Here is an 11,233-nt window from a genome sequence, read left to right as displayed (position 1 = left end):
AGGTGGTGAGGAGGAGGCGGGGACAGTAAACGGCAGGAACCCGGGGACGGGCAGGGGCGACTTGCTAACAGGCGGCGGCGCTGTTGATGGGGTTGCACTTGCGGATGCGCTGGGTGACCACTTGGTCGCAGGAACAGGTATTGCAGGGGGGCTTACTGGGGTGTAAGGCGCCTGGCATATACGGCAAGCATAGCGGGTGCGCGGTGGCGCGTGGTCCACTCGGCATGTCCCGACATTATGCCAACTCCAGTACTGCAGCAGTCCGGCAGTGCAGACTCTGCGTGCTAGCATTCTGCGGGGCGATTGAGCGGACTGAACCTGCTTTGTTCTGCTATATGCGCCTCCGGACTCAAAGGAGTTAGTGGGGCCGCATGGACTACGACGCCATGTAAATGCTCATGCTCATGCTCAGCAGTCCGGACTTTCATTATAGCTTGCACTGTTGTCGTGAGCCCAAGCATTTCACATAAGGTTGTTGCTGTTTGAAGCCGCACAAAGCCGCAGCGCACGTAAAACTGTTCTGAAGTCGCCAATTACTCGATGTCGCACTCGCAGCCCTGACGATAGTTCTGGTTGTCATACAGCATGCCACCTAGACGGGCTCGAGTCCCTGCGACTCTTGAGAGCCGCATCAAGCAAGGACTGCAATATTTTCTTAACCTGCGCGAGAACGCTGCAGCAGATGAAGCCCGTGCCGAGGACTTGGACGACGCAATACGAGTAGCGAGCCTGGAGCTGGTCAGCAGCGCCGAAATTCTTAGCGGCATCGTGGCTGCACACGGATGGGCAGCACGCACGCTCGCCGTTGACGTTATGAGCCGCCCGGCATGCATTCTGTTTGAATCGGCGGTAAACAAGCTGGAAGAGCTGCTCAGTAGCCAGTCGGGTGACCCAGGCTGCGATCAGCGGGACGGGCTGGTCCGAGCCCTGCTAAGAGCGGACACGCTGGCCGTGTACGCGAGGCTGTGCGCGCGGACGAACGCGCCGACCCGCCGCAACTTTGGAGCGAACCGCATGAAGCGGGACGTCATCTATCGTCTGCTGCACAACCTCTCCACGATCGCCCGAGGTGTAAACAACAGCCGGGACAACAGCCTGAGGCAGGAGCTGATCTCGGCGTTGGCGCACACTCAGCTGCTCGAGCACGCCGCCCGGGCGCTGCTGCACGCCGCCCAGTCCATTCAGCCCGCACCCAGCGCAGCCGCAGTAATAGCAGCAGCTTCGGGGAGAGGGCCGCCAACTGAAAGCTGGGAAAACGTGTCGGCCGCAGCAAGCGCATTCTCCCACACGCTCATGTTCCTGCCGGGGAACATGGAGATTTTCTCTGTGAGCCCACAGCCCCGGGAAAAGGACATTTGCCGCGATGCTGTAAGCGATGTGGAGGCGCTCTTGCTGCTGGAGCAGGTGCGGCCGCTGCTGGCGGGTCGCTGCGTGCAGCTCGTGGTGGGATGGGCGGGCCTGTGCGGAGCCATGACCCTACAGCAGCAGGAGGGGGCCGCGGATGGCGGCGATCAGCAGGGCTTGGTACCAACTGCGTCGCAGCTGCGGCACGGGCTGCCGTCAGAGCTGATACGGCCGCTGCAGCTGCTGCCACAGGTCACTTTGTCAAGCCCGGATCTGTCAGTCATGGTGCGTTTACGTAAGGGCGCGTGCGTGCATTGTGCCAGTGCTTGAGCCGCATGCCTGATGGGGCTGACGGGAAGGCATGAAGTGGCATGAGGCCGCTCCACGGCTATGGATTGACCTTGCCTTCCCGTTTCGCCGCCTTGCAGGCATGTGTCATCGTCTTGCAGGTGACGGTCAGCGGCCCCTGCGACCTGGCCATCGCCCAGCCGCCCCTGGGCTACGACCGCCTGCCGCACAGGCAGCCGCAGCCGCAGCAACCGTTGGCGGGGCCATCGGCAGCGGGGTCAGCAGCAGCGGAGGGGCCAGCTGCAGCACCAGCACCAGCTTCGTACAGTGCCGCACACGCGTACCGCCTGCTTATGGAGTTGTGGTGTGGCCTGGCATGTGACAGCGACAGGGGCATGCGCAACAAGTTCTTGGTCGCTCCAGTAATGGCCCGGCTGCTGACGGAGCTGCGGCCGCGGCAGGCAGCGGTGCTGCTACCGGGCTGGTGGCGGCTGCTGGCGCAGGACCCGCCCATGCTCACTCTGGGGTACAGGCTTGCGCAGGACGCAGGGGAGCTGCTGCGGCTGCAGCTGAGTGCGCCGCCGCCGGCCGCGTGGGCTGCTGGGGTGACGGATGCAGCTTCCGTGGCTGCGGCAAGTGTGGACTGGCCGCTGGAAACCGCGGCGGAGATGCAGGGCGCGGAGGCGGCGACAGCAGCGAAGGCAGCAGCCAGCCTGGCGCGTGGAAGGGACCCCAGCTTCAGCCTCCGCTGCGCGCTGGACGCGGGACTGTTGCCAGCGGTGGAGCGGTGCCTTCGCGCGCCACAGGCCTGGCAGCAGGCCGACAGCGCAAGCAAGCTGCTGTACGTCGTGAACTGCGTGCTGCGATACTCGGGCGTGTGGCCGGCGGTGCTGGCTCGCGGTCCCTTGCAGCAGGCGGTGTCGCTGATTGCCACGCTGGGCGCCACAGCTCGGCTTGTACGAGGGAGTGACAGCTCACTCGATGTAATAAGGAGTGCCTCCCAGCCTGGCATGCAAATGACTGTGGAGTGCGGCGCCTGGGGCTACCTGTGTGCCTACCTGTCTTCAATGCTGGAGCAGGTCGCGGACTTGCGGGCGCTGCACGAGAGAGCACAGCAGCAGCGGGAGGGGCAGCAGGCAGCAGCCACCGATGCTACGGCCACGGCCGCAGTTCCCACCCCTCTGCACCTCAACTCGGTGCTGGAGCAGGTAGTGGAGTCGAAGGACGGCAGTGTCAAGCCCTCCACGTGTTCCATCGCCTGGATGGCGGCGGCGGGCGGCCTGCCAGCTGCCGGCTCCACGGCGGACCGGCAGCAGCAGCTGCTCACGAGCTTCGCGGTGTACCAGTGGCTGCCCATGCTGGCAGAAGAAACGGCGGAGGTGTTGTTGCGCTGTGCGGCGGGCGCCGGGCGGAGGCTGCCGCAGGCGCTCCTGGTGGGGCACCTGCTGATGGATGTGCTCTGGCGCGAGGAGCGCCGAAGGGCGGAAGACGACGTCACTGCGAGCGGAGGAGCTGAGGAGCAGGCATGGAGCCCGCGGCCGGACGGGGCGTGGTGGGAGGGAGTGACGCTGGCTGGCCAGCTTGCTGTGAGCGTGCACCAGATTGTGCACGTGCTGGCAATAGACGCAGGAGGTGTGCTGCCTGAGCACTGTGAACCGCAGCAGCAGGCAGCCGTGTTGGACCTGTTGCAATCCTACTGGACACGCTTTGCGGGGGCGGTGCGTGTCACGATACGTGCACGAGCGATACGGGCGGCCGAACAACAGCAGCAGCGGCAGCGGACGGATGGAGGACTGCAAGCTGGGCAGCAGGCGGATGGCGGGGCGGGCAGCAGTACGAGCAGCCTTGACGACAGCACAGCCCAGCAGCAGCCGCCACCGCCCGAGCTGATGCTGCAGTGCTTGACGCCGCTGCCGGTGCAGCAGCTGGCGGCGGCGCACGGGCGGCAGGACGTGGTGGATTACCTGGATGCAGTCACTGAGGTTGTAAGAGAGGAGTTGTTAATCGAGTGTGGAGGCGCCGGCGCCGGGGGAAGCGGCATACGGGTGCAAGGGCTTGGCAGCAGGGAGGGCGGCGCGTCGCACGCTAGCGCCACGGCGGATAGGTTGGGTGCGAAGTGGGTTAGCACCGTTCGGCCGCGGTACCTGTGGCTGCTGTCTCAAGGCCAGGTACAGGCGGGGCTGCATGGCCTGATGGTCGCAGAGGCGGCGGCTGCAACGGCAGCTGCTGCTACGGGTGAGCCCGCAGCAGCCTGCGGCGGCGGGGACGGCAGTGGTGGTCGCAGTGGCAGCAGCAGCAATACCACTAGCGGTGGTGGGCAGGGTAGCAGGAGCGGTGGGCCGGTGTTTGAGCCCAAGCTATGCTGCAACCCGCGCTGCTGCTCGCTGGACGGCTTTAGCGCGTTGATTGCGCCCCGCAGTGGCAAGACATGTGTGCGGTGCCGTGCTGCCACGTATTGCTGCGGCGCTTGCCAGCTTGCGGACTGGCGTGAGCGGCACTCTGGCACCTGCAGTGGAGCCGCCGCGGCGGCGGCAGGGTCAGCAGAGGCAGCGAAGGCAGGGCTGAAGAAGGCATGAACTGACGAACTGCAACACCCGCATAACCGTAGCGCGTGACATGGTATAGGTAGGCAGGCTATGTGGTGGCCGTAGGTAGGGCAGGGAATGTGGCAGGGAGACATGTGACACAGATCGCGGAGCTGCGGGTCACGTCATGCAGGCCGGGAGGTACCCAGACTCCAAAGTTTGCGCGCGTCAGATAACGAGTACAGGTGACGCAGATACGGTATCAAATACTGGCACTGGTGACATGTGGCATATGTTTGTGGCGTTGTGACAACAATTGGGGACAGCCATAACAGTATGTGAGGGTAGCCGTAGCCCGATCCCATCCCGACATTGCCCCACCTGAGTATACCCCCGTGCTATTCCCTGTACATACGGCAGCCATGGTGCCATGGGCACTTGGATTGCGAGCGATGGAGCCCTGTGTAAGGCATACCGTGTGGTGTGAGGTAAGCTGCAGTATGAAAGGGTTTCAGGAGAGGCACGGAAGGCTCCGGCGCGCTGAAGTGATAACTTTAGTGGTTGTTGAGCTGGTTGAAGGGCTACCCCCTTGGCCACACCGGCTGCGGCTTCTGGGTTTGTGGTCGGGCATGAAGGTGCGATACCATTGCGACGACGCGGGTTCAGGATATCAGGTCATTACAGCAGGCAGGGGGGGGGTAGAATCTTCCGAAACAGACCCCATGCCTCAAATGGATAGAGCTCAACGAGAAAATCACGAATCCGCTTTCAAAATCGAAAATGGGTTTCTGGGTGCAAAGTTATGAGCCCTCAAAGTGGCCGGTCGGTCGGTCGGTCGGGGGTCCCAAGAGGTTTTGCACAGGTTTGTGCCAAGTTTTGTTCCTAGCGCTTCTGTCCTGCAGCACGCGGCGCAATGGGTGCAGCTCAACGATGCGTGCGTAGGTATACCCCAGACTCAGCACACGTGCATAGTTTGGGGCAGTTTGGGGAGCGGCATGTCGGCATTTCGGGAGATGCCTGGGGAACTGGTCAGGGACAGGCCGGTGCCGGCCGGGTTTTGCATGGATGAACATGTCAGCACATTTCGTATCATCAAGTAACATTGAAGTAAGCCGTTGCATAGCAGGCCAGTCTATCAGGATACTTGTCGGCAGCCGGGCCACATGTCCACATATCGGTCGGTCAAAGTGTGTTCCCAAGGCGGATCATCAAACATAGCGATAGAGCTCACCGAGAGCAGTCAATTGGCACCAACCTGACAAAAAACTAAGGGGTTCTGAGGGGGTTTTGGGGGGTCGTACGGCAGGGGGGGTCGGTCGGTCGGTCGGTCGGGGGGTCCGGGAGGTTTTGTGGCATGGGGTCAAAAAAGTTTGTTCCTACCCCCCCCTGCAGCAGGGATGCATTCGGTACTTACCGTAGTGACGTGAGCAGCGGGACCGGATTCGTGCTGACTTAGGCCACGACCTCCGGAAGCTGTATCGATTGTTGAGGAAACGTTGTCGGCAGTCCTTGTGTCGTGCCACTGCTTGGGGTACAAAGAAGGTTTGAATGAGCCATGCAGCTGATTACAGCACCATTAGTAACATTTCATGTAGCTTGCACAGTTGCGCCAGGCAGCACCAGGTGCACACCTCTTCATCTCCTCGTGCAACGGCAGCCTCGCCTGAGCAGCCAGGTAAAATCGATCGCAGCCGAGATCACAGCCTCGGATTTGATGGGCACTAGGCAGTTACCGGTACTGTAAACATTCGGGATGGCGGCAACCGCGGCATCCCACCTTGTCCCACGCTGGCATCGTGCCAATGCCATAGCTACTCCAATCAACTATGGTGCGCACGCTGCGCACGCTGCGCACCGGACGGAACGGCTCTTCCCTTATGCACGAAGCCGACGAAGGTCCAAGAGTGCACCTACCGCCCCCCCGCCCCCGTCCAGCACGCAGGAGCCCCCCACACACCGCCGCTACCACCACTGCCTGTGCTCGTGAACCGCACTTACGATAAAATGGAGCCATGGCACCACAGTACCATCAACCCTGTCTTGCGCGCTACACCCTGCTACGCCGACTTAGTGCGGTCTCTCACGCGGGTGTCACTCGACTTTGACATCCTGATAGGCTAGGATAGACCCCGCAGCCGCCCGGTGCCCGTGTCGTGGTCACAACAGGGGCGGCTGGGCAGGGGTAGCAGGCTGAAGGGGCTGGGGCGGCGCAGGTGGTGAGGAGGAGGCGGGACAGTAAACGGCAGGAACCCGGGGAGGGGCAGGGGCGACTTGCTAACAGGCGGCGGCGCTGTTGATGGGGACATGGGTTTGCACTTGGAATGCGCTGGGTGATCACTTGGTCGCAGGAACAGGGTTTGGAGGGGGGCTTACTGGGGTGTAAGGCGACTGGCATATATGGCAAAGCATGGCGGCGGCGCGGTCCACTCGGCATGCCCCGACATTATGTCAACTCCAGTACTGCAGTAGTCCGGACTTTCATTATAGCTTGCACAGTTGTCGTGAGCCCAAGCATTTCACATAAGGTTATTGCTGGTTGAAGCCGCACAAAGCCGCAGCGCACGTAAAACTGTTCTGAAGTCGCCAAATACTCGATGTCGCACTCGCAGCCCTGACGATAGTTCTGGTTGTCATACAGCATGCCACCTAGACGGGCTCGAGTCCCTGCGACGCTTGAGAGCCGCATCAAGCAAGGACTGCAATATTTTCTTAACCTGCGCGAGAACGCTGCAGCAGATGAAGCCCGTGCCGAGGACTTGGACGACGCAATACGAGTAGCGAGCCTGGAGCTGGTCAGCAGCGCCGGAATTCTTAGCGACATCGTGGCTGCACACGGATGGGCAGCACGCACGCTCGCCGTTGACGTTATGAGCCGCCCGGCATGCATTCTGTTTGAATCGGCGGCAAACAAGCTGGAAGAGCTGCTCAGTAGCCAGTCGGGTGACCCAGGCTGCGATCGGCGGGACGGGCTGGTCCGAGCCCTGCTAAGAGCGGACACGCTGGCCGTGTACGCGAGGCTGTGCGCGCGGACGAACGCGCCGACCCGCCGCAACTTTGGAGCGAACCGCATGAAGCGGGACGTCATCTATCGTCTGCTGCACAACCTCTCCACGATCGCCCGAGGTGTAAACAACAGCCGGGACAACAGCCTGAGGCAGGAGCTGATCTCGGCGCTGGCGCACACGCAGCTGCTCGAGCACGCCGCCCGGGCGCTGCTGCACGCCGCCCAGTCCATTCAGCCCGCACCCAGCGCAGCCGCAGTAGTAGCAGCAGCTTCGGGGAGAGGGCCGCCAACTGAAAGCTGGGAAAACGTGTCGGCCGCAGCAAGCGCATTCTCCCACACGCTCATGTTCCTGCCGGGGAGCCTGGAGATGTTTTCTGTGTGCCCACAGCCCCGGGAAAAGGACATTTGCCGCGATGCTGTAAGCGATGTGGAGGCGCTCTTGCTGCTGGAGCAGGTGCGGCCGCTGCTGGCGGGTCGCTGCGTGCAGCTCGTGGTGGGATGGGCGGGCCTGTGCGGAGCCATGACCCTACAGCAGCAGGAGGGGGCCGCGGATGGCGGCGATCAGCAGGGCTTGGTACCAACTGCGTCGCAGCTGCGGCACGGGCTGCCGTCGGAGCTGATACGGCCACTGCAGCTGCTGCCACAGGTCACTTTGTCAAGCCCGGATCTGTCAGTCATGGTGCGTGTACGTACGTAAGGGCGCGTGCGTGCATGGTGCCAGTGCTTGAGCCGCATGCCTGATGGGGCTGACGGGAAGGCATGAAGTGGCATGAGGCCGCTCCACGGCTATGGATTGACCTTGCTTTCCCGTTTCGCCGCCTTGCAGGCATGTGTCATCGTCCTGCAGGTGACGGTCAGCGGCCCCTGCGACCTGGCCATCGCCCAGCCGCCCGTGGGCTACGACCGCCTGCCGCACAGGCAGCCGCAACCGCAGCGACCATTGGCGGGGCCATCAGCGGCGGGGTCAGCAACAGCGGAGGGGCCAGCTGCAGCACCAGCACCAGCTTCGTACAGTGCCGCACACGCGTACCGCCTGCTTATGGAGTTGTGGTGTGGCCTAGCCTGTGACAGCGACAGGGGCATGCGCAACAAGTTATTGGTCGCTCCAGTAATGGCCCGGCTGCTGACGGAGCTGCGGCCGCGGCAGGCGGCGGTGCTGCTACCGGGCTGGTGGCGGCTGCTGGCGCAGGACCCGCCCATGCTCACTCTGGGGTACAGGCTTGCGCAGGACGCAGGGGAGCTGCTGCGGCTGCAGTTGAGTGCGCCGCCGCCGGCCGCGTGGGCTGCTGGGGTGACGGATGCAGCTTCCGTGGCTGCGGCAAGTGTGGACTGGCCGCTGGAAACCGCGGAGGTGCAGGGCGCGGAAGCGGCGACAGCAGCGAACGCAGCAGCCAGCCTGGCGCGTGGACGGGACCCCAGCTTCAGCCTCCGCTGCGCGCTAGACGCGGGACTGTTGCCAGCGGTGGAGCGGTGCCTTCGCGCGCCACAGGCCTGGCAGCAGGCCGACAGCGCAAGCAAGCTGCTGTACGTCGTGAACTGCGTGCTGCGCTACTCGGGCGTGTGGCCTGCGGTGCTGGCTCGCGGTCCCTTGCAGCAGGCGGTGTCGCTGATTGCCACGCTGGGCGCAGCAGCTCGGCTGCTGCAGGAGAAGGACACGTCACTGGACGTGATAACGTGTGCCTCCCAGCCTGGCATGCAAATGACAGTGGAGTGCGGCGCCTGGGGCTACCTGTGTGCCTACCTGTCCGTAATGCTGGAGCAGGTCGCGGACTTGCGGGCGCTGCGCGAGAGTTCACAGCAGCAGCGGGAGGGGCAGCAGTCATCAGCTATCAATGCTACGGCCACAGCCGCAGTTCCCACCCCTCTGCACCTCAACTCGGTGCTGGAGCAGTTAGTGGATCCGAAGGACGGAAGTGTCAAGCCCTCCACGTGCTCCATCGCCTGGATGGCGGCGGCGGGCGGCCTGCCAGCTGCCGGCTCCATGGCGGACCGGCAGCAGCAGCTGCTCACGAGCTTCGCGGTGTACCAGTGGCTGCCCATGCTGGCAGAAGAAACGACGGAGGTGCTGTTGCGCGGTGCGGCGGATGCCGGGCGGAGGCTGTCGCAGGCGCTCCTGGTGGGGCACTTGGTGATGGATGTGCTCTGGCGCGAGGAGCGCCCGCCAGCTGAAGCCGACGAGGGCGCTGGCTCACGCAACCGACGACAGGACGTGGCGTGGTGGGAGGGAGTGACGCAGACTGGCCGGCTGCAGGACAGCATGCACCAAATCACGTACGTGCTGGCAGCATGCCCAGTAGAGCCGCTACGTGAGCACTGCGAACAGTGGCAGCAGGCAGCCGTGTTGGACCTGCTGCAATCCTATTGGACACGCTTCGCGGAGTTGGCGCGTGTCGCGACACGTGCGCGAGCGGTACGGGTGGCCAAACAACACCAGCAGCGGCAGCGGACGGATGGAGGACTGCAAGCTGGGCAGGCGGATGGCGGGGCGGGCAGCAGTACGAGCAGCCTTGACGACAGCACAGCCCAGCAGCAGCAGGCGCCACCGCCCGAGCTGGTGCTGCAGTGCTTGACGCCGCTGCCGGTGCAGCAGCTGGCAGCGGCGCACGGGCGGCAGGACATGGTGGATTACCTGGATGCAGTCACTGAGGTTGTAAGAGAGGAGTTGTTAATCGAGTGTGGAGGCGCCGGCGCCGGGGGAAGCGGCATGCGGGTGCAAGGGCTTGGCAGCAGGGAGGGTGGCGCGTCGCACGCTAGCGCCACGGCGAATAGGTTGAGGGCCAAGTGGGTTGGCGCCGTGCGGCCGCGGTACCCGTGGCTGCTGTCTCAAGGCGAGGTACAGGCGGGGCTGCATGACCTGATGGTTGCAGAGGCGGCGGCTGCAGCAGCAGCTACTGCGAGGGGGGAGCCGGCAGCAGCCTGCGGCGGCGGGGACGGCAGTGGTGGTCGCAGTGGCAGCAGCAGCAGCAATACCACTAGCGGTGGTGGGCAGGGTAGCAGGAGCGGTGGGCCGGTATTTGAGCACAAGCTGTGCTGCAACCCGCGCTGCTGCTCGCTGGACGGCCCCAGCGCGTTGATTGCGCCCCGCAGTGGCAAGACATGTGTGCGGTGCCGTGCTGCCACGTACTGCTGCGGCGCTTGCCAGCTGGCGGACTGGCGTGAGCGGCACTCTGGCACCTGCAACGGAGCTGCCGCGGCGGCGGCAGGGGAGGCAGGGACAGCGAAGGCAGGGCTGAAGAAGGCGTGAACTGCACCAGCAGCGTAACTTTAACGCGTGACATGGGTGTAGGTAGGCAGGCTATGTGGTGGCCGTAGGTAGGGCAGGGAATGTGGCAGGGAGACATGTGACACAGATAGTGAGATAGCGGAGCTGCGGGTCACATCATGAAGGCCGGGAGGTACCCAGACTCCAAAGTTTGCGCGCGTCAGATAACGAGTACAGGTGACGCAGATACGGTATCAAATACTGGGACTGGTGGCATGTGGCATATGTTTGTGGGCGTTGTGACAACAATTGGGGACAGCCATAACAGTATGTGAGGGTGGCCCGATCCGAACCCGACATTGCCCCGCCTGAGCACGCCCCCGTGCTGTAACCTGTACAACCTGTATATATGGTGGTCATGGTGCCATGGGCACTTGGATTGCGGGAGATGCAGCCCTCCAATGCATACCGTATGGTGTGAGGTGTACTACGGAGGCTGCAGCACGGCAGGCTGCGGCGCGCTGAAGTGTTAGCTTTGATGGTTGTTGGGCTGGTTGAAGGGCTACCCCTTCGGCCACACCGGCTGGGTGTGTGGTCGGGCATGAACGGGCGATAGACGGTGCGCAGCATCTTGCTTGCACCGATACCAGTGCGACGACGTGGTTTCAGGATATCAGGTCATTACAGCAGGGATGCATTCGGTACTTACCGTATCATAGTGACGTGAGCAGCGGGACCGGATTCGTGCTGACTTAGGCCACGACCTCCGGAAGCTGTATCGATTGTCGTGGAAACGTTGTCGGAAGTCCTTGTGTCGTGCCGTTGCTCGGGGTACAAAGACGGTTTGAATGAGCCATGCAGCTGAATACA

At 63.3% G+C, this 11,233-nt stretch overlaps 2 protein-coding genes across 2 annotated transcripts; both read left to right on the top strand.

The window, feature by feature from the left end:
• Positions 1-260: 260 nt before the first annotated feature.
• Positions 261-5,913, top strand: CHLRE_07g343300v5 (uncharacterized protein). The gene is made up of 3 exons (XM_043064395.1): positions 261-1,629; positions 1,773-4,792; positions 5,020-5,913. Exons 1-2 carry the CDS (start codon positions 586-588, stop codon positions 4,206-4,208), a joined length of 3,480 nt encoding a protein of 1,159 aa, XP_042922963.1. The 5' UTR covers positions 261-585; the 3' UTR covers positions 4,209-4,792; positions 5,020-5,913.
• A 727-nt stretch (positions 5,914-6,640) lies between these two features.
• Positions 6,641-11,216, top strand: CHLRE_07g343250v5 (uncharacterized protein). Its single transcript, XM_043064394.1, has 2 exons — positions 6,641-7,840; positions 7,988-11,216. The coding sequence occupies exons 1-2, from the start codon at positions 6,797-6,799 to the stop codon at positions 10,403-10,405; spliced, it is 3,462 nt and encodes a 1,153-aa protein (XP_042922962.1). The 5' UTR covers positions 6,641-6,796; the 3' UTR covers positions 10,406-11,216.
• The last annotated feature ends 17 nt before the right edge of the window (positions 11,217-11,233 follow it).

This window comes from Chlamydomonas reinhardtii, chromosome 7 (genome assembly GCF_000002595.2).
Source record: "Chlamydomonas reinhardtii strain CC-503 cw92 mt+ chromosome 7, whole genome shotgun sequence".
Lineage (NCBI taxonomy): Eukaryota > Viridiplantae > Chlorophyta > Chlorophyceae > Chlamydomonadales > Chlamydomonadaceae > Chlamydomonas > Chlamydomonas reinhardtii.
This window is presented reverse-complemented; position numbering and strand designations above follow the sequence as displayed.